The 24,476-nt window shown below is 49.4% G+C and overlaps 1 protein-coding gene across 1 annotated transcript; it reads right to left on the bottom strand.

The window, feature by feature from the left end:
* Nucleotides 1-360: 360 nt before the first annotated feature.
* Nucleotides 361-4,260, bottom strand: DLX3 (distal-less homeobox 3). The gene is made up of 3 exons (XM_041726948.1): nt 3,821-4,260; nt 2,545-2,735; nt 361-967 (listed from the first exon to the last, which is right to left on the bottom strand). The coding sequence occupies exons 1-3, from the start codon at nt 4,143-4,145 to the stop codon at nt 620-622; spliced, it is 864 nt and encodes a 287-aa protein (XP_041582882.1). The 5' UTR covers nt 4,146-4,260; the 3' UTR covers nt 361-619.
* Between the last annotated feature and the right edge of the window lie 20,216 nt (nt 4,261-24,476).

Genomic DNA, 24,476 nt, shown 5'->3' with positions numbered 1-24,476 from the left:
CACTTGGGTGGGGGGGGGGTGGTTCTTTGGTTTAACCCTCAAATCTGAAATGAGGGCTAGAAGCACGGGCTGGGGTCTGGTTGACATCCCCACCCTGAGTCCTGGTCATGAGGTCCAATGTCTTTTTGGCAGAGGGGATGCTCAGGACATGGGGAGCCACGAGTGGCTTAGGAGGGACCAAGCCTAGCAGGTGCCGGGATCCACGGTGCCCAGGGCCCCAGCCCAGGCCTGACCTGCGAACGCTCTGCAGTTTCCTTGGTCCCCAAGGTCTCCAGTCTGCAGAATGAGCACTAAATTTTAGAAGCTGGAAGGTGATGGGCCACTGAAAGCCAATCCAGGCTCCTGGAGCAGAAGGGGAGCGGCTGTCCCAGCTGGAGTGCCCCAACATCTGGAGGGGGACCCCAGTCTCTAGGCAGGGGTAGGGAGGTTCAGGGGACATCCTTGGTCCATGCAAATTTCATCTGGAAGCTCTTGGGTCCCTGGAGAAAGGGGCAAGGGAAGGGGGAAAGGGGGTATCCTTTCCCCTGTGCTCCTCGATGATTCCTGAGTGTCGGCTAGGACGGAGGCGCCTTCTGCCTGGTCCCGGGTCCTTCGTGGGAGGTTCAGGCCAGGTGGGTGCTCAGTACACAGCGCCAGGGTTGGGCGGGGGCCCAGGGGAGGCGTGATGCAGGGCAGCCGGCTGAGGCGGCTGCTGCTGTAAGTGGGGTCCACTCAGATTCTGTGCATGGTACCAGGAGTTGGTGGGGTCGTCCAGATAGCTTGGGGAGGCACTGTATGGGAGCGGTGGGGGCAGCTGACTTCGGGCAGGGGCCGGAGTAGAGTGGGAGGAGGTGTCCCAGAGGGCAGGTGACGGTGGTGAATTGCAGGCCATGGAATCACTATTATTGGGGCTATGCTCCAGGGGCACCTCCCCATTCTTGTAGAGCTTCTTGAATTTGGAGCGGCGGTTCTGGAACCAAATTTTCACCTGCAGGGGGGGGGGGGAGAAAAAAGGGGGAGCTAGTTAGCCTCTCAGGATGCTTCGTGAAAACCCCAAGGGGACCCAGCCAAGAGATGGCAAGTCCAGCACCCCATGTTACACACAAGATCCAGGCAAAACCCAGGTGTCCTGACTCCCGGGCCAGCATCTTTTTTTCTATCTGGGATAAAATGCAGTTAGGAACATTCTACTGCCTGGGTCTACATTCCGCTCTGCCACGTACTAAGTGTGTGACCTTGGGCAAGCTACTTAACCTCTCTGATTCTTGCCTTCCCCATCTGCAAAATGGGGATGTTGACAGCCCCTACTTGATGGGGTCATCACAAGGCTCAAATAAGTTGGAACAGATAAAGAGCTCAGGACCGCCTGGTATGTAGTAAGCACTCAATAAAAGGCAGCCCGGGTGGGGGATGGGCAGTTTGTGGCATTTTGGTCACATTAGAAACCCATAAGCAGAGGTGCACAGATACACAGAGACAAACACACACCCACATAAGCATCTCCATGTGCAGGAATGTACCCACTCACAGCTTCACACTCAGACACCAGGTTATAAAGATACACACATGCACCCAGATAAATGCCCCACAAATGGGGGCACCCATGTTCACACACTAGGGCGTGGAGACGCGCTCTGGGGCTGGCTAATGGGGGTGACCTGGGGACTTAGGAGCAGGTGAGCCATGATTCCCCAAATATCCCTTGGGGTATCTCCCCCTCCTCCTGCTCCTCCCCACCCGATGACTGGTACAAACAATGAATCAGCTCCTCACTGGGTGACCCAGATTCCCAGCGGACTGGGCCCCACGCAGCAACCCAGGCCAGCCTGTCAACACCTGCAGGGAGCCAGGCATCCACCAGCCACTCCGCCCCTGAGCAGTGACAGGCTGCTGGGGGCTTTAGAAACAGGCTGGGGGGCAGAGAGGGGAGCTCATCTTTGAGTTCCTATCCCCCTTTGGTGGAAAATCTCCCTTCCTGGCTTGGGGCAGAGGACCAGGTGAACCATTTGGGTGCTGAGCATGAATGCAGTGTTTTGATAGAAGCATACATTTTTGTACATGCGCTCACCAGTGTGCACAGCTGGGTACACGTGTCCTTCCATCTATGAACACAATGACCCTTGAAAGGTCACACTTCTTATGCCACCATTCCCACAGGTACACACACCCATTAGCATGTGTGCAAATATACATGCATATACACGTGTATATACATTTCCACACGCACATGCGTGGCCTGGGGTGGGGGAAGACATGATGTGGACTCCTCTGAAGTGAGAGACAAACACGCTGAGAAGCGTGCGAGCTAGGGTGTCTGGAGTAAGGGGAGGATACCTCTCCTTGCGGCAGACAGACACAGTTGCACAGGTTCACAAATACGCACGCCTGTACACGTTTGAATGCAGAAACTTCCGACAGCAGTTGAGACTTGGCATGGGGGAGGGGTGGCCTTCCATCCACAGGCAAGGGTTTCAAGGGCCTGCAGGGGATTTCAGAGGCCAGCCAGTCCGGCGGCGCCTGGGGAGCCCCCGGGTCCCGCGCGGCCCCCCCCTCCCCCGCACTGACCTGCGTCTGCGTGAGGCCCAGCTGCGCGGCCAGCTCGGCGCGCTCGGGCAGCGCCAGGTACTGGGCCTTCTGGAAGCGGCGCTGCAGGGCGGCCAGCTGATAGCTGGAGTAGATGGTGCGCGGCTTTCGAACCTTCTTGGGCTTCCCGTTCACCATGCGCACCTCGGCTTCCGGCTCCTCCTTCACGGATACTGCGGGCAACGCACCGGGTTAGGGGGCGGCTGAGCCTGGACCTGCGGCCCCTGCGCCCTCCCGGGCCCCCGCCCCCGACCCGCGCGGGGCTGCCTGGCTGTGCGCTCCACCGCCCTCTCCCCGGCCGGTCTGCCGCGGCTACGCAGCCGGAGCCCGAGCCGGAGCCGGAGCTCGGGACCGGCCCCGGCGGCCGCCCACGACGCGCGCCCCCCAGCCCGCAGCTCCGCGCCCCGCTCCCCCAGAGCGCCGTCCCCGGCGCCGGCCACCCGGGCGAGGCCGGCCGCGGCTGCGCTCCGACGCCTCCCGGCTCCTCGCCCCCCTGCTGGCCACCCCCTGCTTGCCCCGCCTGGCCCGCGATCACTTCTCTCGCCCTTTCTCCGTCCGTCCTTCCTGCCTGCCTTTTTCTGGTTTTTAAACTTTTCATTTTGGAATAGTCTTAGATTCTCAGAGGAGTTGCAAGCCCAGTACAGACTCCCTTTTCCTTCCTTTTTTCCCCTTCTTGGCCTTTCTTCTGTTCCTTTCTCTCACTTGGTCTCTCCACGTTTCTCTTTTGGTCTTTCTCCACCTTTCTTTCTTTTCTTTCTTTTCTTTCTTTCTTTCTTTCTTTCTTTCTCTTTTCTTTCTTTCTTTTCACTTTTCCACTTCTCAGTCTCTGCTTCTCAGTGTGTGTGTGTGTGTGTGTGTGTGTGTGTGTGTGTGTCCCTCACTAGGTCCCCCTCACCATACCCCTCCTCTCCTCCTCCCATATCCAGAGTGTCCCTGGAGCTTCCAGTTCCCCGCTGCCGAACCCCAAGCCCTCGGAAACCCGATGGAGAAGCTGACGTCCTGCGAAAGCACCTCGATTCGCAGGTCCTCTGACACCCCACCCTCCTCTCCTTCCTCCCCTAGCCGGCCCCATCCTCACTGGCCCCATCCTCACCGAGACCCACGCACACAGCCTCGGGACTGGAAGGTCCTCTGTCCCCTCTGGGGTCATCTAGCCCACCTTGTCTAACTTTAGACAGCAGCCCGCCCTCCGACGCTTCCCTAGATTTGAGCTTCAATCCCTCGCCTTTCTCTCCCCAGGGGAACCCTCAGCCCTCACCTGGGTCCTGGGCGGGCAGCGGCTGCTCCCGGTACGCCCCGTATTGCCGGTAGGAGGCTCCATAGGTATATTCCGACTTGGGCGAGTAAGCGCCCGCGCCCGCAAGCCCGTTGAGATTGAACTGGTGGTGGTAGGTGTAAGGGTTCACGGTCTGGCCGTAGGGCTGGCCCGAGTAGTAGTCGTGCTGGGGAGCGCTGTAGTAACCCAGGTCGGTGACAGAGGACTCGGGCAGGGTGGGCGAGTCCTTGGAGCCCGCATGGCAGCTCAGCGAGCTGGAGATATCGGTGAGGATGCTGCTGAGCTTGCGATCGAAGGAGCCACTCATCCTGGCGAGCGCCGCGCGTCGCGGGGCTGGCCTGGGCCGCCGAACCGAAACCGGCAGGAGCGCGGGGGCGGCGCGGGAGACCAGGCGGGGGTGTGTGTCCGGAGGCCGGGGGGAGGGCCCGCAGGGTCTCGGGGGAGGGGAGGCCAAGGGCTCCTAGACCATTGCTGGCCTCGCGGCGGTCGCTGCGCGCCTCTCGTCGCGTCCCAAGCCACAGTCAAATGCTGCCAGCTCCGCCCGGCCAGCCGGTTATAGACTCAATAGTGGAGTCGCGGAGGGAGGCTCCAGCGCTCTGATTGGCTGCAAGTCTTGCCTTCGAGGCAAAACATGCTCTTGCGCTCTTTCGTTCTCTCTTTCTCTCCGCTCGCTCCCCCATTCTTTGTTGTTACCCAAAACACACACACACACACACACACACACACACACACACACACACACACCTTCCTTCTACGGCCCCTGTCCCCAGTCCAGATAACTCCCCAGTGTCTCTGAAGGAAGGAGTGGGGGGAAGGTGTCTCTGCCGGGGTGGGGGGGGGGCAGGATTTGTCAGTCTGTCTGTCTCCCTGGCTGGGAGGTGGGCTCAGGTGCGATGGGGAAGCAGGGGAATTTGCCCATTGGGTGTTTGTGGAGGGAGGTGGTCCAAGGTGGTGTATGTGTGTACGCTATGCAAATGACAGGCAGACTAATGTGCCCAGAGTGGGAAGGACCAGGGCTCGCGAAAATAATTTCTTTTACAATCGAAAGAGAAGGGAAAGACACTTTAGGTTGAAGGAAATGTTTGACTATATATTGATATATTTAGAGCAATGCAGTCATAAAATGTAATCTTGAATGTCTTTACAGAGAAAGGGGCCCATCACGAAAAAGTGCCTTGGGACTGTGTAAGTCATAATGGGATGGAGAGGGTCCTGTTGGAGAGACAGGGAGGGGGCTAACTGGGGTGGGGGGCAGGTTGTGTGGATTTATGGGCTTATGCAGAAGGCAGAGGTGCGTAACCTGTCCCGTGATGCAGTTTCAGAGATTGCCCAGGCTTGCTGGAGGAGGCAGGGGACCTGGGGTCCCCATGGGGCTGGGTAGGACACAGCCTGGCTCTCTGTGTGCCTCAGAAGTTTGGGGGGCAGATTCTGTGCACTGGGGACAACACTAGGGAAGGCAGGCATTTTTAGAGATCAGGTATATGGGACAGGTGTACTCGGGGTGTGTGGTGTAAGAGTTTCACATATTCCACAGTATACAGAGATGCACAAGAGTGCAGGAGTGTGTGTGTGTGTGTGTGCGCGCGCGCGCGCGCGTGCATGTGGGGTGGGGAGGGAGTAGAAGCAGTGTGAGTGGATGCCCATGGGAGGGGGTGTCTGCGCATGAATGTGCAGTTGTATGCAGATGTGTATGGATCTCTTAGCGCCTTTCCAGTCTCCAGCAGCTGAGAACCATGATGCTCCATTGAGTCCTGTGCCTCCGAGAAGGCCCTGGAGAGGCTCCCCTTCCCGCGCTGGCAGCTCTTAAGTCCTATCTGGCCTGCAAAGTCATCCAAGCTGTCCCCGACGCCCACGGCATTTCTCCATCCCACCCCTAATTCTGCTCTCCGCCATTCTTCGGGGTGAGGGGGAGTTTCTCCGAATCTCAGTCCCTGGCCGCGCCTGGCCTTCACACAGGGCGGCCCCAATCAATGCTGCTGTCCCCTTCCACGGCCCCGCGGCGGGGCTAACGCGACCCAGGACACGCAGTGCCAGCGCGCCACCCCGTGGTCGGTTCTGGGCACTACAGTCCCCCCAAGTCCCGCCGAGCCTGGGGGAGGGGTTTCGTTCGTAGACGCCTCCGCCAGGCAGACCAGTGTGCCCCTTTGCAAAGTCAGACTCCGCGGGCAGGCTGCCAGGGGCTCCCGGGGCTTCGGGGACCGCAGATGGCGGAGGCAGAGGGCCCCGGTCCCCGCCGAGGGGCAGGAGGCCCGCAGGTCTGAGCCGCTCCGGGGAGGCCGCGGCGTGGGAAAGGTGGGGGCGGGGGCCGGGCGAGGGGAGCGCTATCTGTCTGTCTATCTCCGCGTCCCCCCAGCGCCTATCGCGCGCCGCTCCGAGCCCGTGGCGGGGCGAGTTGCCACCCGCTCTGGATGCCCTCTGTTCTGTTGCCAAAAGGGCGCCTAGAAAGCCCGAGGCGCTGGGGGCAGCGAGGGCACTGGCCCGGCCGGCTCCCCTCCCAGGATAGGAGCGGGGGAGGCAGGCAGGACCTGTTTTGGAGACCCCAGCTCCCCACAGAAAAGGGACGGCGTGTGGCAAGCCCCTTCTCAGGGGCTCATTCATTCATTCATTCATTCATTCACAACCGTGGCAAGGAGGCCCAGGTGATCCAGAGATGGCAGGAGCCAACCAGTCTATCTTCCTCGTGTGGTCCTCACAGAAGCCTCGGTCCTTTCTCTCCTTGCCCCCACCCCAATTCCTGAGTTCAGTGAGTGAGCAGTGAGTCCAGAATCCTGGAATCCTGAAAGAGTGGTGGTGCTGGTGGGATTACATTAGCATAGTTTCTGTGTTCCATTCTGCTCTGAAAGTCTGAAAGAAATGGACAAAACTGCGCCCTAAAGACTTAAGTTAGTGATTCAACAATTGTTGGGTAAAGTGAGATTAGCATCTGGTCCTCCATTGCACCGTGTGCTCCAAGACACCAGGGACTGCTTCTGGCAGTTCACTAGTACCTTCCAGATACCTAGAGCAGGTCCTGACACACAAAACCTCAGTGCTCAATAGATGTTTGTTGAATGAATAACTGAGATTCTCTAGTACTGGAGAGAGACTGAATCATCTTGGCTAAGGGTGCTTGCAGAGTTAGAAAAAGGGGAGGCATGGAGCAGGCACTGGCATCAAGCTACCTCACTCCAGGGTAGGAGCAGTAGAACCTTCCCAGATAGGGCCATGTGTGGTCTCAGAGGGGCCTGTCAGGCCAGCACAACTGGAGCCACCAGCCCTTGGACAGGCACTTGCAAGCTCAGGGTGGCAAGGTTGCTGGAGGATGTAGTGGGATCAGTGCCACCTACTGGCCCTCATCTGGGCCAACAAGATGAGCAGGTGTCAGCCAGGCCAGAGTCCTGCCCCTGTGGAAGGATGATGCAGGCAGGGCAGTCTGTTAGGGGCCTCTGGGAGGCTGGTGGAGGGAGGAGCAGTGCTGGCTGATGCCCAAGTCAGAGTCCAATGTCCTTCTCCCTGGGCATGAGAAAAGGTACTGTTGAAGCAAGCTGTTTCCTGAAGCCCAAGCATCATGCTATCTGGGCATGGCCACAGCACCTGGGCTCACAGAGTGCCCGCTCCAAGGGGGGGAGCTTAGCTGGCCAGCCCTGTTCTCTCCTTTGCCTGGGGAGCTGACGCCATCTAGTGGCCAATGTTAGGAGGCCAGAGTCCAGCTCCCCTGGGGAGACCCTGGAAGTGAGCTCCTTGGAAAGCTCCTGCCATCACCCTCAGAAGGAATATTCTCTTCACCGATTTTAGGAGCCCTATCAGCACGAAATATTCCCTTTTCGTCATCACCTTGCCTTATCCTGCAGCTGCCACCTCTCCCTCCTCCCACCCATCCTTGTACAGCCCTTAGGTTTCTCATTTGTAAATGTAAAAAATGGATTATTATTTGTGTGGCTCGGTCAGTTAAACGTCCAACTCTTGATTTTTGCTCAGGTCATGATCCTGGGGTCGTGGGATTGAACCCCATGTTGGGCTCCTTACTCAGTGGGGAGTCTGTTTACCCCTCTTCCTCTCCTTCTGCCCCTTCCCCTCCTTCTGCCCCTTCCCCTGCTCCTGCTCTCTCTCTCTCTCTCTCTCAAATAAACAAATCTTTTTTTTTTAAAGCGGATTGCTAGATGGCCTCTGAGGTCCCTTCAAACTCTGATTCTAAATTCTTTGATTCTTGTCACTCAAAGGAGAACTTTCCTCTACCTTCTCACCAAATCCCTTGGAGATACACTCCAGACCTCTAACACTTGGCAAACTTGATGTCTTCTGGAGTCATTCATCCATCCAATAAATTCCTCCTGAGCCTCTACTATGCTTGCTGCTGGGGATGGAATGATGAACAAGACACACACAATGCCGCCTCCATGGAGCCCAAGGTCCAGCAGGTGAAGTGGACACATAAGCAGCCAGTTTTACTACCATGTGACATGTACTAGGACAGATGTAGCACACACTGCTGCGACATAGAGGCAGGAAGATATCTGAACTCACACCTGAAGGATGTGTGAGACTCAGCCAGGAAAAGCAGGGATAAGAGGAAGGAGGGAGTTCTGGAAAAAGTCTTTGCAAAGGCTCATGGGACTGCCTGGGGCATAGCATTGGGGGAGGGTTGGTTAAAGGTAAAGCTGGACTGGAGCCAGGGACCCAGAACACAGAACCCTTAGAACCCCAGGGCAGAAGAATGGGCTTTATCTAGCGGCATCAAGGAACCACTGCAAGATTTTAATCAGGGGAGAGACGTGGTAGGGTTTTGGTTCTAGAAGGGTTCCTCTGGCTGCTGTGTGGGGATGAATCAGAAGGAACAAGATTAGAGGCTGGGGGAACAGCCAGGAGGCCACTGAAGAAGTCCAAGCAAGAGAGTAATTGGATCCAGGGTAAGGAGGAGCAGTGAGGGTGGAGAGAAGCAGATGGGTTTGGGAGACAGTGAGGAGGTGGAGCACTAGTGCTTGGGAATGGACTGGATGTGAATGACCAGGAGAGGGGACAGTGGGGAATAGCTCCCACACTTCTGACTTGGACAACTAAGTGGAAAGTTGGGACCATTTTCTGAGATAGAGAGAGAGAGAGAGAGAAAGAGAGAGAGAGAATACCAAGGAGAGGGGCTGCTTGATGAAGAAGAGGATGCTTCCTTTTTTGTTTTGCTTTTTTATTTTTTATTTTTTTAAGATTTTATTTATTCATGATAGAGAGAGAGAGAAGCGCAGAGACACAGGCAGAGGGAGAAGCAGGCTCCATGCAGGGAGCCCAATGTGGGACTCGATCCCTGGTCTCCAGGATCACGTCCTGGGCCAAAGGCAGGTGCTAAACCACTGCGCCACCCAGGGATCCCCCTTGTTTTGCTTTTTTAAACTTTTCTGCAAAAAAGTGCACAAATCAGGGCATTTGGGCGACTCAGTCTATTAAGCATCTGCCTTTGGCTCAGGTCATAGGATCGAGCCCCGTTTTGGGCTCCCTGCTCAGTGGGAAGTCTGCTTCTCCCTCTCCCTCTGCCCTTCCTTCCCACTTGTGCTCATTCTTTCTCTCAAATAAATAAAATCTTTTTTTAAAAAGAGTACACATATCAGGATGCCTGAGTGGCTCAGGGGTTGGACATCTGCCTTAGGCTCAGGGCGCGATCCTGGAGTCCTGGGACCGAGTTCCACATCAGGCTCCCTGCATGGACGGAGTCTGCTTCTCCCTCTGCCTGTGTCTCTCATGAATAAATAAAATCTTTAAAAATAAATAAATAAAATAAAAAATATTTTTAAAAAGTGCACATATCATACACAACGGATTTATGCATACCAAATACAGCCCTGTAACTAGTACCCAGGGTGAGAAGCAACAGTTCCAGCACTCAGAAGCCCTAGCATGCTCCCTTCCAATGACTACTCTCCAAGAGTAAAGCCACAGCTTCTAGTACTAGAGGTCAGTTTTGCATATTTTTGACTTTTAAATAAATGGAGGTACACAGTATATATTCTTTTATGTCTGACTTATTTTGTTCAATATTATGTTTGTGAGGATTTGATATTATTGGATGTATTTATACATCATTTATTTTCATAATTGTATGCAGGTTTGTATCACATGAATATACCACCATTTATTTATCTGTTCTACTGTTGATGGGCATTTGGGTAGTTTCCAGTTTGGGGTTATCATGAGTATCGCTATATGCATTCTTGTATATGTGTTTCGGTGCACATATGTGTGTGCTGCTATTGGGTACCTAGGAGTGGACTCGTGGGCCATAGGATGTATGTTTGGCTTTAGAAGACACTACCAGGGCCCCTGTGTGGCTCAGTTGGTTGGATGTCCAACTTTTGATTTCAGCTCGGGTCATGATCTCAGGGTTCAAGGTTGAGCCCCACCTCGGGCTTTGTGCTCAGTGTGGAGTCTGCTTGAGATTCTTTCTCTCCCTCTCCTCTGTCCTTCCCCTGACTTGCTCTCTCTCTCTCTCTCTCTCTCTCGTTCTCTCTTTCTCAAATAAATAAATAAATAAGCAGAGAGAGAGAGAGGGAGGGAGGGAGAGAGAGAGAGATAGAGACAGAGACAGAGAAGCAGACTGATGCTGGGCTCCATCTCAGGACCTGGAGATCATGACCTGAGGCAAAGACAGATGCTTAACCAACTGAACCACCAGGCACTCCATAAATAAAATCTAAAAGGAGGAGGAGGAGGAGGGGGAGGAGGAGGGGGAGAAACTGCCAAATCATTCTTCCAAGTGGTTAGGCGCTTAGCTCAGTTCTGACCATGTTGAGTTTGAACATCTTTGCTGGAGCTGTCCAGCAGGCAGTTAGCTCCATGGGTCTGAAAAATCAATAAAGAGGTTGGGATTGGAGATGCAAATAGGGGATTGGAGGCATCTTGTGGTAAGTGAAGCGACAGGCATAGATGAGATGGTTCTGGAAGGAAGGGAGACAAGAAAGCCAAGGAGGGTTCTAGGACAGCACCTGTGAGAGAGTGGCCAGATTGGTGTGCAAGGCAGTGCAGAGGGAAGTTGCCCTGAGTGTATGTGTATGTGGGAGCAGGGAGTGGTGTTGAGAGAGTGTTTCGAGGAGGCGGGTATGGTCAACAACAAGGTCAAATCCTGCTGTGGATGTGCAGTTGAGGCAGGATAAGACCTGAGATGTGCCCTTTGGATGACATTTCAAGGGGGCAGTCAGTGATATCAGGAAGAATGGGTTCAATGGAGGGGAAGCAGGAAGGCTGTTTATAGCTGATTGAGGGGTGAGTAGGAGGGGAGGAAGTGGAGGGAACAAGTGCAGGCAACTCTGCCGTAAAGCTTGGCTATGAAAGGCAGGAGGGAATGGAAAGTGCGGTAGCTGGAGGGTATTTGGCATATTGGGAAGGGTGTGTGTGTGTGTGTGTGTGTGTGTGTGTGTGTTTTAAATGGAAGCAAGCTTGTTTAAATGTCAATTATAGCAGCCAGTAGAGAGGGGTTAATCAAGAGATCCATCCCTGAGTAGGTGGGAGGGGAAGGATCTGGAGCCCCACCCAAGGGGTTAGCCTCACAACAGATTCTCCCTCCCATTGAGTCAAGAGGGAAGATGCAATGATAAGGGCTGGCTTTCATGGAACACTCACTGTATGACAGGCACTGTTCAAAACAGTCTACACCAGAGTTCATTTACTGCCCCACCACTCTGAAGTGGGCACTCCCTTTCCACCTTTCAACAGAGGGGGAAACTAAGTAAGTGGCACATTCAAGATTTGAACCCAGGCAGTCTGACTTTTAACCTCTATGGGGTGGAGCTACACTTGCAGGTTTGGAGTCAGAAGTAAATTTTGAAAAAATTCTTTTTTTAAGTAATCTCTACACTTGATATGGGGCTCAAACTCACAACTCTGAGATCAAGAGTTAGATGCTCTACCCACTGAGCCAGTCAGGTGCTCCTCCAAAGCTAATTTGATAGCATTTGGTACAGGACACAAGGGTATTTGCTATGTCATTCTCTGTGCTTTTCTGGATATTTGAAACATTTATTTTTATTTTTATTTTTTTTTAATTTTTTTTTTTAATTTTATTTATTTATGATAGGCACACAGTGAGAGAGAGAGAGAGAGAGGCAGAGACACAGGCAGAGGGAGAAGCAGGCTCCATGCACCCGGAGCCTGACGTGGGATTCGATCCTGAGTCTCCAGGATCGCGCCCTGGGCCAAAGGCAGGCGCCAAACCGCTGCGCCACCCAGGGATCCCTATTTGAAACATTTAAGAGTAAAGAGAATGGTTCAAGATATTTTGGGGTTCCTGTATGGGTGTGTATGCAAGGTAATTTTGAAGTTAACAGCTGAGGAGAGGGGAAATGGTGGGACCAGAGGCTTAAAGGTCCAGAAAGGTGAGCAAATCTGAAGTGTAGCTTTTGCCATGAGGACCAGGAAAAGGACTGATCAGGGACAAAAAACTTTGGGTTGTCAGAGCTCTCTCTGTGGTGGGAGACTCTGAGGTTGTAGTGACCCAGAGTGCATGATGGGGGCCATCCTAGGGGGTACGCTGCTCTCCAGTGGGACTGTAGTTGGCTGTGAGCAGACAGGGGGGCTGACCAGGATGGAGGTTTGTTGGACAGGCAAGGGTGAAGCATACATTAGAAAAGTGGTTGCCCAAGTGGTTTCTAGGGGAGTCTCAGTTGAGCAAACAAGGAAGTGAAGAGTGGGGTGGTGGGTAGGGAAGTGGAAGAAAGGTCTTGGTTGGAGGTCCCCACGTGAGCAGAGGGAGGCAGCAAGGGCATCATGGAGGGAGCACTCTTGGGTGCTCTCAGATAGCAGGAGACTGGAGTTTGTTCAAACTGCAGAAAACAAAAGAAGAGAAAATCTTGGATGAAGCCAGAGGGGAAAATGCAACCTTATTTATAAAAGAACAAATATATGAATTATTGGAGCACCTGGCTGGCTTAGTCTGTAGAGCATGCAACTCTTGAGATCATGAGTTCAAGCCCTATGTTGGTGTTGAGCTTACTTAAAAAAATAAATGAGATAAAAAATTAAGTTAAAAAATCTATTTATATACAAATTATGTTGGATGTGTCAGAAACCATGTAAGCAAGAAGAGAGGAGATTGACATCTTTAGTGTTGAAAGAAAAAAAAAACCCATAGAATTCTGTATTGAGGGGCACCTGGTTGGCTCCGTTGAGTCAGTGTCTACCTTTGGCTCAGGTCATGATCGCAGGGCCCTGGGCTCAAGTCCTGTGTTGGGCTCCCTGCTCAGCAGGGAGTCTGCTTCTCCCTCTCCCTCTGCTCCTCCCCTCACTTGTGCTTTCTTGCTGACATGTTCACTCTCTCAAATAAATAAATACAATTAAAAAAAAGAATTTGTATCTAGTGAAAATATCTTTCAAAAGTGAGCATAAATAAATATTTTCTCAGTCAAATAAAAGCTGAGGGAATTTGTTGCCAGTAGATCTGCTTTGGAAGAAGTGTTAAAAGAAGTTCTTCAGAAAGAAGGAAAAGGGTAAAAGCAAAAAACTCAGTCTGTGTAAAGAAACGAAGAAGATTAGGGGAGGAACAAATGAAGATAAAATAAAATATTTTATTTTTCTTATTCTTTATCTAAGAGAAACATGTTTGTATAATAAAAGCAATAATGTATTGGGTAATTATAGCTTATGGATAAGTGAAATGAATTACTGCAAAGTTATAAGGGATAAGAGGGAGAAGAAATACAGAATATTCTGTTATAAGGTACCCATACTGGCCATGAAGCAGAATAGTATCATTTGAAAATGGACCTAGATCAGGTTAAGTGTATATCATAAACTCTAGGGCAACAACTAAAAAGATTTTTAAAATAAGTATAGTGGGTATTTTAAAAAGCAGATAAGATGGAATAATATAGAATGCTCAACTAAAGCCAGAAAAGGAAAAGAGGGGACAGATTTCAAAAAGAAGGAAACAGAAGACAAGTGCAATAAATAGAAAACAGCCACCAATATAGCAGATATTAATCCAACTCTATCAATAATCATTTAAATGTGAATGATATAAGTACATCCATGAAAAGATAGATTGACAGGGTGGATAAACTAAACTAAACAAAACCCAGCTATGTGTTGTCTATAAGAAACCTTCCTTAAATATAAAGATACAATTGATTAAACATAAAGGAATCAAGAAAGATATACATACTAAGACTAATCAAAAAAGGCTGGAGTAGTTATATTAGTTTCAGACAAAGCAAACTTCAGAAGGAAGAAAATAACCAGAGATAAAAAGAGGCATTATATAATCATAAAGGGATTAATTTTCCGAGAAGACATAACAATTTTTGATGTATATGCACCTAACAGGAGTGTCAAAATATATGAGGCAAAAAAAAATAATTGAACTACAAGGAGAAAAAGACAAATTGCTATTATAGTTGGAGACTTCAACACACCTTTAGTGATTGAGTTTGAATTACCAATGGGGTTGAAGGAGGCCAATGTGGTTGGAGAATGAACAAGAGTGCCAGAAGATGAAGACAGGGAGGTGATGTGACAGGGATGGAGGGATTATATTTATAGGGCCTCAAAGATGTTGTAAGGACTTTGAATTTTACTGTAAGTGAAATGTGGTGCCACTGCAGAATTGTGAGCTGAGGAGTGACATAGTCTGACTTTTTTTTTTTAATATTTTGTTTATTTAAGAGGCAGAGAGCACAAGCAAGGGGAGGGGCAGAGAGAGAAGGACATGCAGACTCCCTGCTGAGCAGGGAACTCAATACAATGTGGGGTTCCATCCCAGAACCCTGGGATGATCACCTGAGCCAAAGGCAGATACTTATCACTGAGTCACCCAGGAATCCCCTGACTTTTTTTTTTTTAATTTGAACGTGTCTCAGTGTGGATCGTTTCAAATTTTTCCTACTCTGAATATGTTGAGATTCTTGGATGTGTAGATTTATGTCTTTCATCAAATTTGGGCCATTTTTGGCCATCTTTTCTTTTAAAAAAAAAAAGATTTTATTTATTTGTTTGAGAGAGAGAGTGAGAGAGATCACAAAGGGAGAGGAAGTTAAAGAAGCAGACTCATTAAGGAGGGAGCCCAGTGTGGGGCTCAGTCCCAGGACCCTGAGACCATGACCTGAGGCAAAGGCAGACGCTTAACTGACTGAGCCACCTGGGTACTGTGGCAATTGTTTCTTCAAATATTCTTTCTGTCCCCCTTCTCCATCTAGGCCTTCCATAATGCATATGCTGGTATACTTGATGGTGTCCCACAGTTCTCTTAGGGTCTGCACTTTTTTTTTCATCTTTTTTTCTTTCTGTCCATCAGGCTGGATGATTTCAATGGACTTTCTTTCTATCACTGACTCTTCTCTTTGTTCAAATCTACTGCTGAATCCCTCTAGGGAATTTTTCATTTCAGATATTGTACTTTTAAGTTCCAGAATTTCTACTTAGTTTCACTTTATAATTTCTATCTCTTCATTGATACTCTCCATTAATTCAGACATCGTTCTTTCAGTTTCCTTTCATTATTTGTTCATGCTTTTCTTTAGCTCTTTGGGCATATTTTATTTTGTTTTATTTTATTTTGGGGGGCATATTTTAGAAATAGTAAAGTCTTTGTCTAGTAAGTCCAATATCTTTGTTTGTTTATGTTTTTGTTTTTTAGTAAGTCCAATGCCTATGCTTTCTTTCTGTTAGTTTCTTTTCCTGTGAATGGGCTATATTTTCTGTTTCTTTTTAGGCCTTGTCATTTTGTTGTTAAAACTAGGTATTTTGAATTTTGTAATGTGGTATCTTTGGAAATCAGATTTTTCTTTCTATCTAGGATTTGTTGTTGTCATTTGCTATGGGAAACAGTCATCCATTTGGTGATTTTATCAAACTATTTTTGCAAGGACTATCTATATTCCTTGTCGTGTGTGCTCAGTGAAGCTTCTGTGCTGATACTTTAGCAAATACCATTCAGTCTATAAACTTTTTTTTGAGATTTTATTTATTTATTCATGAGAGACACACAGAGAGACACAGAGAGAGGCAGAGACACAGGCAGAGGGAGAAGCAAGCTCCATATAGGAAGCCCAATGCGGGACTTGACCCAGGGACTCCAGGATCACACCCTGAGCTGAAGGCAGGCACTTAACCACTGAGCAACCCAGGCATCCCGAGTCTATAAACTTCTTACCAAAAAACAGAAAATATGTCACCTGTGAAATGTCCTGCACATCCTGTGCACAATGCTGCTAAAAGGGGGAATAATGTACTTACTTGCGATACTGAGGCTTTCATAGCAAACATTTTTAGTCATGCTTCAGTTTCTTCAAAATGTGCAGAAGTGCTTACTGAGATCACTGACCTTATACACATGGAAAGAGATTATCCTAAGACATCTGCCTACAAGGTGACTATCAGTATTGCTATCCATGGCAGAGATGTTAGCATGTTGATCTGTAAAGTCATTTTTAAAGGGTAAAAGAAGAAGAATCCCCTTCTCTAATTTGGAAGCATATGAAAGACAAAAAGAAAGAAAGAAGGGGGGGCCCCAGGGGGCTCAGTGGGTTAAGTGTCTGACTTCAGTTTAGATCATGATCTCAGGGTCCCAGGATCAGGCCTGTGGTAGGTGCCATGCTCAGTGGGGTGTCCACTTCTCCCTCTCCCTCTGCCTCTTCCCCTGCTCTCTCTCTCTCTCTCATATAAATAAATAAAATCTTTTTTAAAAATAAAGAAAGGGGGCATCCCCGGTGGCCCAGTGGTTTAGCACCACCTTTAGCCTGGGGTGTAATCCTGGAGACCCGGGATTGAGTCCCATATCAGGCTCCCTGCATGGTGCCTGCTTCTCCCTCTGCCTGTGCCTCTGCCTCTCTCTCTCTCTCTCTCTCTCTCTGTCATGAATAAATAAATAAAATCTTAAAAAAATAAATAAAAATGAAGAAAGGTATCACAGTAAAATGGAAATATATGTGCTATTTCTCCAAAACTGTTTGATGATCTTTGGAGCCTACGGAAGGATGAACTGACTGCTTTTGAGTTGTTCAATATCATGTGTAGGTTGTGACAAAAACTTATACAGGAAAAAAAAAAAGATTCATATTTAGGAAAAAAGACTGCTTCAGAACTAAAAAAAAAAAGGAGGTTACCACAAAAAGGCAGCCAGGTTAAATAAGACATTGTTAATTTTAAATTAAATTTAATTTTTTATAAGATTTTACTTATTTATGCATGAGAGATATGCAGAGGCAGAGACAGAGAGGCAGAGGGAGAACAGGCTTCCTGTGTGGACTCCAATGTGAGACTCAATTCCAGGACCCCGGGACCACAACCTGAGCCAAAGGCAGATGATCAACCATTGAGCCACCCAGGTGTCCTTCTTAATTTTTTAAATAAGAACTGTAACTTATACTTATTTGAAATCTGCATTAGTCTGGATTCTCCAGAGAACAGAACCAACATGATATCTATCTATCTATCTATCTATCTATCTATCTATCTATCACCTATCTTTTTTTTTTAAGATTTTATTTATTTATTCAGAGAGAGAGAGAGAGAGGCAGAGACACAGGTAGAGGGAGAGGCAGGCATCATACAGAGAGCCTGACATGGGACTCGATCCAGAGTCTCCAGGATCATGCCCTGGGCTGCAGGCGGCGCTAAACCGCTGCGCCACCAGGGCTGCCCTCGCCTATCTATCTATCATCTATCATCTGACTGTTTTAGGGAATTGGCTTATTATGTGGTTATAGAGGTTGGAATCTCAAGATCTGCAGTTAGCATGCTGAAGACAGACCCATGAGAGCTGATAGTATAGTTCTAGCCTGAGTTCCAAGGCCTGAGTTCCAATGCCTATGTTTCAGCGTGAAGGCAGGCAAAGACTGGTGCCCCAACGCGAAGACACCAGAAGATACGGTGTTTTCTCCCTTACTCAGCCTGTTATTCTATGTAGGACTTCAAGAGATTGTATGTGGGGGGGGGGGGGCGGTGTGTGTGTGTGTGTGTGTGTGTGTGTGTGTGTGTGTGGAGTCTCCCCACCTCCCGTCTCCCACAAACTACCACAATGGTGAAGGTAATCTGCTTTACTCTGTCTATTGATTCAAATGTTAATCTCATTCGGAAACACTCTCATGGACACACTAGAATGATGTTTATTTTTTAAAATTTTCTTTATTTATTCATGAGAGGCGCAGAGAGAGGCAGAGACACAGGCAGAGGGAGAAGCAGGCTCCATGCAGGGAGCCCGACGGGAGACTCCATCCAGGGTCTCCAGGATCACACCCTGGGCTGAAGGCGGCCCCTAAACCGCTGACCCACCTGGGCTGCCCTAGAATGATGTTTAAACCGAACACCTGGGTACTCCATGACCTAATTCAGCTGACATAAAACTGATCATCACAGAATCCAACTTGGATTTCACAAGCCAGATCACCTCTCTGTGTTTTCTTTTTAAGATTTATTTATTTATTTGAGAGAGTGAGCGAGATAGAGCATGCATTTGAGCTCACAAGAAGAAGGAAGGGACAGAGGGAAAGAATCTCAAGCAGACTTCCTACTGAGCATGGAGCCCCATGCAGGGCTTGATCTCAAGACCCTGAGATCATGACCTGAGCCCAAATCAAGAGTCAGATGATTAACTCACTGAGCCACCCAGGTGCCCCCAGATCACCACTGTGTTTTAAAACCATTTTCCCCAAGAAAGAAGTCAACTTTTTGATGACATTCGAGTATTTAAAAATGATGTTTTAGACATGGCTAGTCTATACGATAAATTCATAGACACAAAGGACCAATTTGATAAGCAACTGGTGTACTAAAACAAGTCCATAGATACAAAGTAGATGGACATTTCGGAGGAGCTGTAATGGATTCCCACAAATCTACAAACCTGCTCTACAAGTTAGTAAAATCCTAAGTATTCCATGCTCACATGTTTTTGTCAAGGGCAGAGTTAGTTGGACGTTACCACACTGGACAGACACAAAGAATCAGTATGATGTGGGCTTGATCAGTGCAGAGCTGTGGATCCTGGTAGATTTTACAGTTGACTGTGTGAAGTTCCAGCACTACATAAGGGAGATGGAGGCTGTCCTAAATAAAGGCTGCAGGCAGTTCAGAGAAGTATTATTAAAATAAAACACTGAGAGTCACATTACCCTACTATGTCATGGGTCAGATAAAAATATATAATTGTATTATTATTATTATTATTACTAAATCTAAGCAATATCTGCTTAATTTTTCCTATTATATATATTTTTTAAGATTTTATTTATCCATTTGAGAGAGAGAGAGCACGTGCATGATCAGGGGGAGAGGAAGAGGAAGGAGAAGCAGACTCCACAATGAGCCAGAAGCCTGACGTGGGGCTTGATCCCAGGACCCCTAGATCATGACCTGAGCCAAAGGCAAACACTTAACCTATCTGGTCCACCCAGGCGCCCCTGTCCTATTATATTTATGATCCCCCCTTTTAAAATCTTACAACATGGGCAGCCCAGGTGGCTCAGCGGTTTAACGCTGCCTTCAGCCCAGGGCCTGATCCTGGAGACCTAGGATCGAGTCCAGCATCGGGCTCCCTGCATGGAGCCTGCTTTTCCCTCTGCCTGTGTCTGTGCCTCTGTGTGTGTGTGTGTCTCATGAATAAATAAATAAAATCTTAAAAAAAAATTAAGTCTTACAACATGTGTTGTAAGAATACACAACTGGGGTGCCTGTCTGGCTCAGTTGGAAGGGTGTGCAACTCTTGATCTTGAGGTCATGAGTTGGAGCCCTACACTGGGCATAGAGATTACTTAAATAAATAAATGAATAAACTTAAAAAAATTAAAATTACTTAACTTATTATTTTTAAAAACATTTTAATTTATTTATTAGAGAGAGAGAGTATGCACATGTGAGTGAGGGAGGGTGGCAGAGGCAGAGGGGGAAGCAGACTTCCTGCTGAGCAAGGAGCCCAATGTGGAGCTCAATCCCAGGATCCTAAGATCATGACCTGAGTGATGGCAGATGCCTAACCACTGAGCCACCCAGGCATGCCCTAAAAAAAAATTTTTTTAAAAGAATACGGTCATATATATAGTCCACAGAATTTAAATGTTCAGCAGAGTTCTAAAGAGTTCAAATAAATTTTCCTACATCAGACAAGAAGAGGTGTCCTAAAAATATTGTTAGATTTTTCTCACAGTTATTATTTATGTATTTATTTTTAAATAATTTTACTTATTCATGACAGACACAGAAAGAGAGGCAGAGACACAGGCAGGGAGAGAAGCAGGCTCCATGCAGGGAGCCCAGTGTGGGACTCGATCCCAGGACCCCAGGATCACTCCCTGGGCCGAAGGCAGATGCTCAACCACTGAGCCACCCAGGTGTCCTCTCACAGATATTTAACTGGTCCTATTATCATTCAGCACTGATTGTCTTTTTTAACTAATCCTATTGTTTTATCTAAATAACAGCATTTATGGAGCAGAAAAGAAAATAATAAGGGAATAACATAATTTCAAATAAATATTTTCATACTTTTATGTTAAAGTCATAAAACATGCCATAGATGATATATTATCAAGGTTTCTTTTCTTTTCTTTTTTTTTTTTGCTGGTATGATGGCTGTGTCCCTCTAAAAAGATTGGCCCTCTGAAAAGCTAGTCACCGTGGCTGAGGGATTTCACTGCCTTCTGGAAGCCCAGAGCTTCACAGAGCTCAAAGGATGTCACCAGGTCTCCCTGTCTCGCCATCGGCTTTCCCTAGCAATCCTCGCCAGGAAAGCGCTTCTGCAGACACAGTCTGGGGTTGAGTCTCAGTGGCTGCCCTTAGCTCACACGCCTGTCCCTGAACCACTTACTGTGTCCAAAGGAAGTGGTGGAGCCTGGGTTATCAGCTCTCCCCAGAGAGGGAGGGAGGCTGGAGGGAGCCAGCTGCCTCCAAGACAACACGAGGGAGAAGTGGGAAAGGGAAACCCGGGCCTCTTCCCAGAAGAGGGGATAGATGCTGTGCAGGCGAAAGCAACCTTAGCCATCCATTACTCTGTCAGTGGCCAGCCCGAGTGCTTTCTGCGAAGTTGTTTTGGGCCAGCTCCCCGGGGCCAAACAAACATGCATCCATTTTATCACTTACCGTATATTGTACTGAGATGGTCTGTCGCTGTGTCTCTCTTACTGATTGGACAGCGAGTTTCTCGGGGACAGGGGCCATGTCTGATTCCTGCTCTGTTCCCTGCACCTCGTACTCAGCCAAGCACATAACGGATGCCCTGGGATCCTCAGTTCATTGTTCCTTGCACAACCTCTTCTGCTCCTATGGCTTCCAACGACAGCTCCCGTGCAGGTCTTCCCTTTGAGTCCGGAGCCAAGTATCCTACTGTCCCCTGGACGCTCTGACTTGGATGTCACCCACAGGCCACTCAAACTATGTTGGAAATTGAGTCTCCCATCTTCATCCCTAAACACTAAACATTCTCCTCCTCCCTTGCTCCCTTTCTCAGCGCCCATCGGTCACTCAGTTTACTTTGCTCTCATCTGCCCTAATCAGTCTACTCCCAAGTGGTTTTTGATCCTGCCTCCCAGACAACTCTTGATGCTTGATGCTCCCTTTCTCCTCATCCCACTGCCCGGCCTCAGCACCCCTCCCCTGATGGTACAGTAGGCATCCTGCACCAGGCTTCCCTCAGCCTGTCCCTCGGTACTTCTCATCACTTGCCACCTTCACCTTCCAGCCACACCGGCAGCACCTGCAGGCTCTGACCTGCTGCTCTGTGCAGGCTCCATGGCCCCAGCCCTGCCAAGGGCCTTTCTTGGTGTCTGCCCTCCTTCTTCAGATGGCTGACTCCTTCTTGTCCTGGGAGACCAGCTTATCTTCAAGGAGAAGCCCTCTATGAGGACTCAGTGCCCAGCTGAGAGCCCTGTGCTTTGCTTTTCCCTGCCTATCACCCTATCACCCTCATTCATCCAATCTTTCTTTCTTTCTTTCTTTCTTTCTTTCTTTCTTTCTTTCTTCCTTCCTTCCTTCCTTCCTTCCTTCCTTCCTTTCTTCCTTTCTCTCTCTCTTTCTTTTTTTTCCTTTTTAAAGATTTTATTTATTCATGGGAGACACACAGAGACAGGCAGAGACATAGGCAGAGGGAGAAGCAGGCTCCATGCAGGGAGCCCGATGTGGGACTCGATCCTGGGTCCCCACGATCAGGCCCTGGGCTGAAGGTGGCGCTAAACCACTGAGCCACCAGGCTGCCGTGATAAGGTCTATTTTTAATCATTGTAACAAACCTGGTCGATACTGCATATTTGAATGATGAGACTGTAGGATTTGTGGAAGCACTCAAGATTAGAAGAAAGCACTATTTTAGTGAGAGACACCAACTTCCGAGGGATAGGTTTTTAAGATCTTATTGATGTATCTAGTCATATATTTTTTTAAGATTTTATTTATTTATTCATGAGAGACACACACAGAGAGAGAGGCAGAGACATAGGCAGAGGGAGAAGCAGGCTCCATGCAGGGAGCCCGATGTGGGACTCGATCCTGGGACTCCAGTATCACACCCTGAACAGAAGGCAGATGTTCAACCACTGAGCCACTCAGGGGTCCCCGTTCAGTCCTCTTTTCAGGGGCATATTTCTGTGGCCACTGTTGTACTTGACAGCAATTTGAGTTCCTGTGGTAAAACCTCTGGTTCGACAGGTGGTCACTTTACATACTGGCTTCTCCCTGTAGACTGTGAGTACCAAGGGAGCAGGTGCCATGTACCTTATCTCTGTGACTCTAGCCAGACTTTGTCCCGGTAGTGCCAAACAGTAGGTGCTTATCAATTGTTCAATGAGTGAATCAGCAGAGCAGCTACCACAGAGGCTGGCAAACTTTGGAAATGGAGAGTATTTTAGCCTTTGTAGGCAGTGTGTTCTCCATTACAACAAAAAAGCAGCTACACACAATACGCAGATAACACTGTATTCGCAAAATCAGGTGGCCCTTCCTCACCAATCCGGGTGAAGGGAGGGGAGCCCTCTGATTCTTTCTCTGCCTTGAGGACAAGAAGGAAACAGGGAAAACATGGTCAGACCATAGATAGGATTTTCTAAGGAGCAAAGGTTAGGGAGGAATCTCGTTCCTTGGAGGTTTCGTATGTATGTATGTATGTATTTATTTATTTTAAAGATTTTATTTATTCAATTGAGAGAGACATAGTGAGAGAGGGTGTGAGCAGTGGGGAGAGAGAGAAGCAGGCTCCTCACTGAGCAGGGAGCCAGCAGGAAGCCAACACGGACCTCAATCCCGGAATCCTGGGATCATGACCTGAGCTGAAGGCAGACGCCTAACCGACTGAGTCACCCAGGAGCTCCTCCCTGGAGATTTAAAAAATTAGAGAAAACTGCCCCAGTGTGCTGAAAAACAAAGTGGTGTGGCCTGGAGGCAGGAGGAGGTGCGAGGAAGTTGTTAGAATCCAGGGTTCTGTGCTTGGCCGGAGGCGCGGCGCCCCATCAAGGGCTGCAGTTAGCGCAACCGCCGCCAGGTGGCAGGCCTGCCCATTTCTCAACGCTGCGGACTCTGGCCGCTGGGAACTCCAGCCGAGGCCAGATAGGTTTATCGAGCCATCATTTATTCATTCATTTGTATTTGTATTCCCCAAGCACTTTGGGCTCCTCAAATGTGCCAGCAGGCATTGTGCTAAGTGTGGGGAGGAAGCGAGTGGCCAAGACTAAGTCTGTGTTTTAGGCACCTGGCCTACCTCCTCTCTACCCAGCAGTGGGACAAATGCCCAGACGACGGTCGTGGTGGTGGTTAGGTGTCTGTGGGGCAGACCTGCTGCCTGGGTCTGTTCCCACTGAAGCCCCGTGCCGTGGTGCCCCTTGCCCTCCGTTCTCATTCAGCGAGAGCCAATGGGCAGCGGGCCCTGAGCAAGGTTTGGATTGCCTCCCGCCCCAACCTCAGGTCACCCACAGTGGGTCTCAGGTGCAGCCACACACTGGTCCCTGGGGCTGAGGCTTTCTCCATCTCTGTTCCTCTTCCAACCAGGCCCAACCTCAAACCACCATTTCCTCCCCTCCTCCGTTCCTCCTCCTCCTTTCCTTTGCTCTGTTCTGGCAGCTTTTCTCAGAAATGTCCATCCAGAGAGCAGGAAGTGGGCAGGCCCAAGTTCTGGGGGTATTGGGGTCGCTGTGCCTGGCTGGCTTCCTCAACTTTTGCTTTTACTCCCCCGCACCGCACTCCCCCATCCCCTGGGTTCCCAGTGCCAGTGTTCACCACCAGTGCCCATCTCCTATGTGCTGGAAGCATCCATGTCTTGGCTATTTACTCCATCTCTCTGGGGTATAGTATCAGGAGGTCAGGGACCCCTTGTTCACTGTCAAAGCTCCAGGACCTGCACAATACCTGACACGTGCCGGTTTCAACCAATGTGGGCTGAGTCACCTGGTGGAGGTATGTGAATGCAGCTTTGCAAAAGTGTTGAGGTCTTCTGAGGGAGCCCCATGGATCCACAGAAAGGCAGGGTGGGCTGGGGTCAGCTTGGAGGCTGAGTATGCACCTGAGAGTAACTGCCCTGAATTGAATTGGAGGACCCCCTGCACCTGCTTCAGGAACATGAGGCTTCTCCTTCTGCACTGGGACTCCAGACCCAGCAGGGATGGGGGAGCACCTAATGGAGTTACTTTTTGAACAGGGCCCCCAGATGGCTTCCTCAGCCATCATCCATGGAGCCCCATCCTCTAGAAGAGTGCCAGCCACTGCCCTGTCT

This window comes from Vulpes lagopus, chromosome 12 (assembly GCF_018345385.1).
Source record: "Vulpes lagopus strain Blue_001 chromosome 12, ASM1834538v1, whole genome shotgun sequence".
Taxonomy (NCBI): Eukaryota; Metazoa; Chordata; class Mammalia; order Carnivora; family Canidae; genus Vulpes; species Vulpes lagopus.
Note: the sequence above shows the minus strand (reverse complement) of the source record. Positions and strands in the feature narration are given on the sequence as shown.

What these genes read in the sequence shown, in the direction of transcription:
- DLX3 (XM_041726948.1), bottom strand. Translation starts at nt 4,145, where the DNA reads ATGAGTGGCTCCTTCGATCGCAAGCTCAGCAGCATCCTCACCGATATC. An exon ending in GCTGCCCGCCCAGGACCCAG is followed by an intron (nt 2,736 to 3,820) that starts GTGAGGGCTGAG and finishes CGTTGCCCGCAG; the next exon opens with TATCCGTGAAGGAGGAGCCG. An exon ending in TGGGCCTCACGCAGACGCAG is followed by an intron (nt 968 to 2,544) that starts GTCAGTGCGGGG and finishes CCCCCCCTGCAG; the next exon opens with GTGAAAATTTGGTTCCAGAA.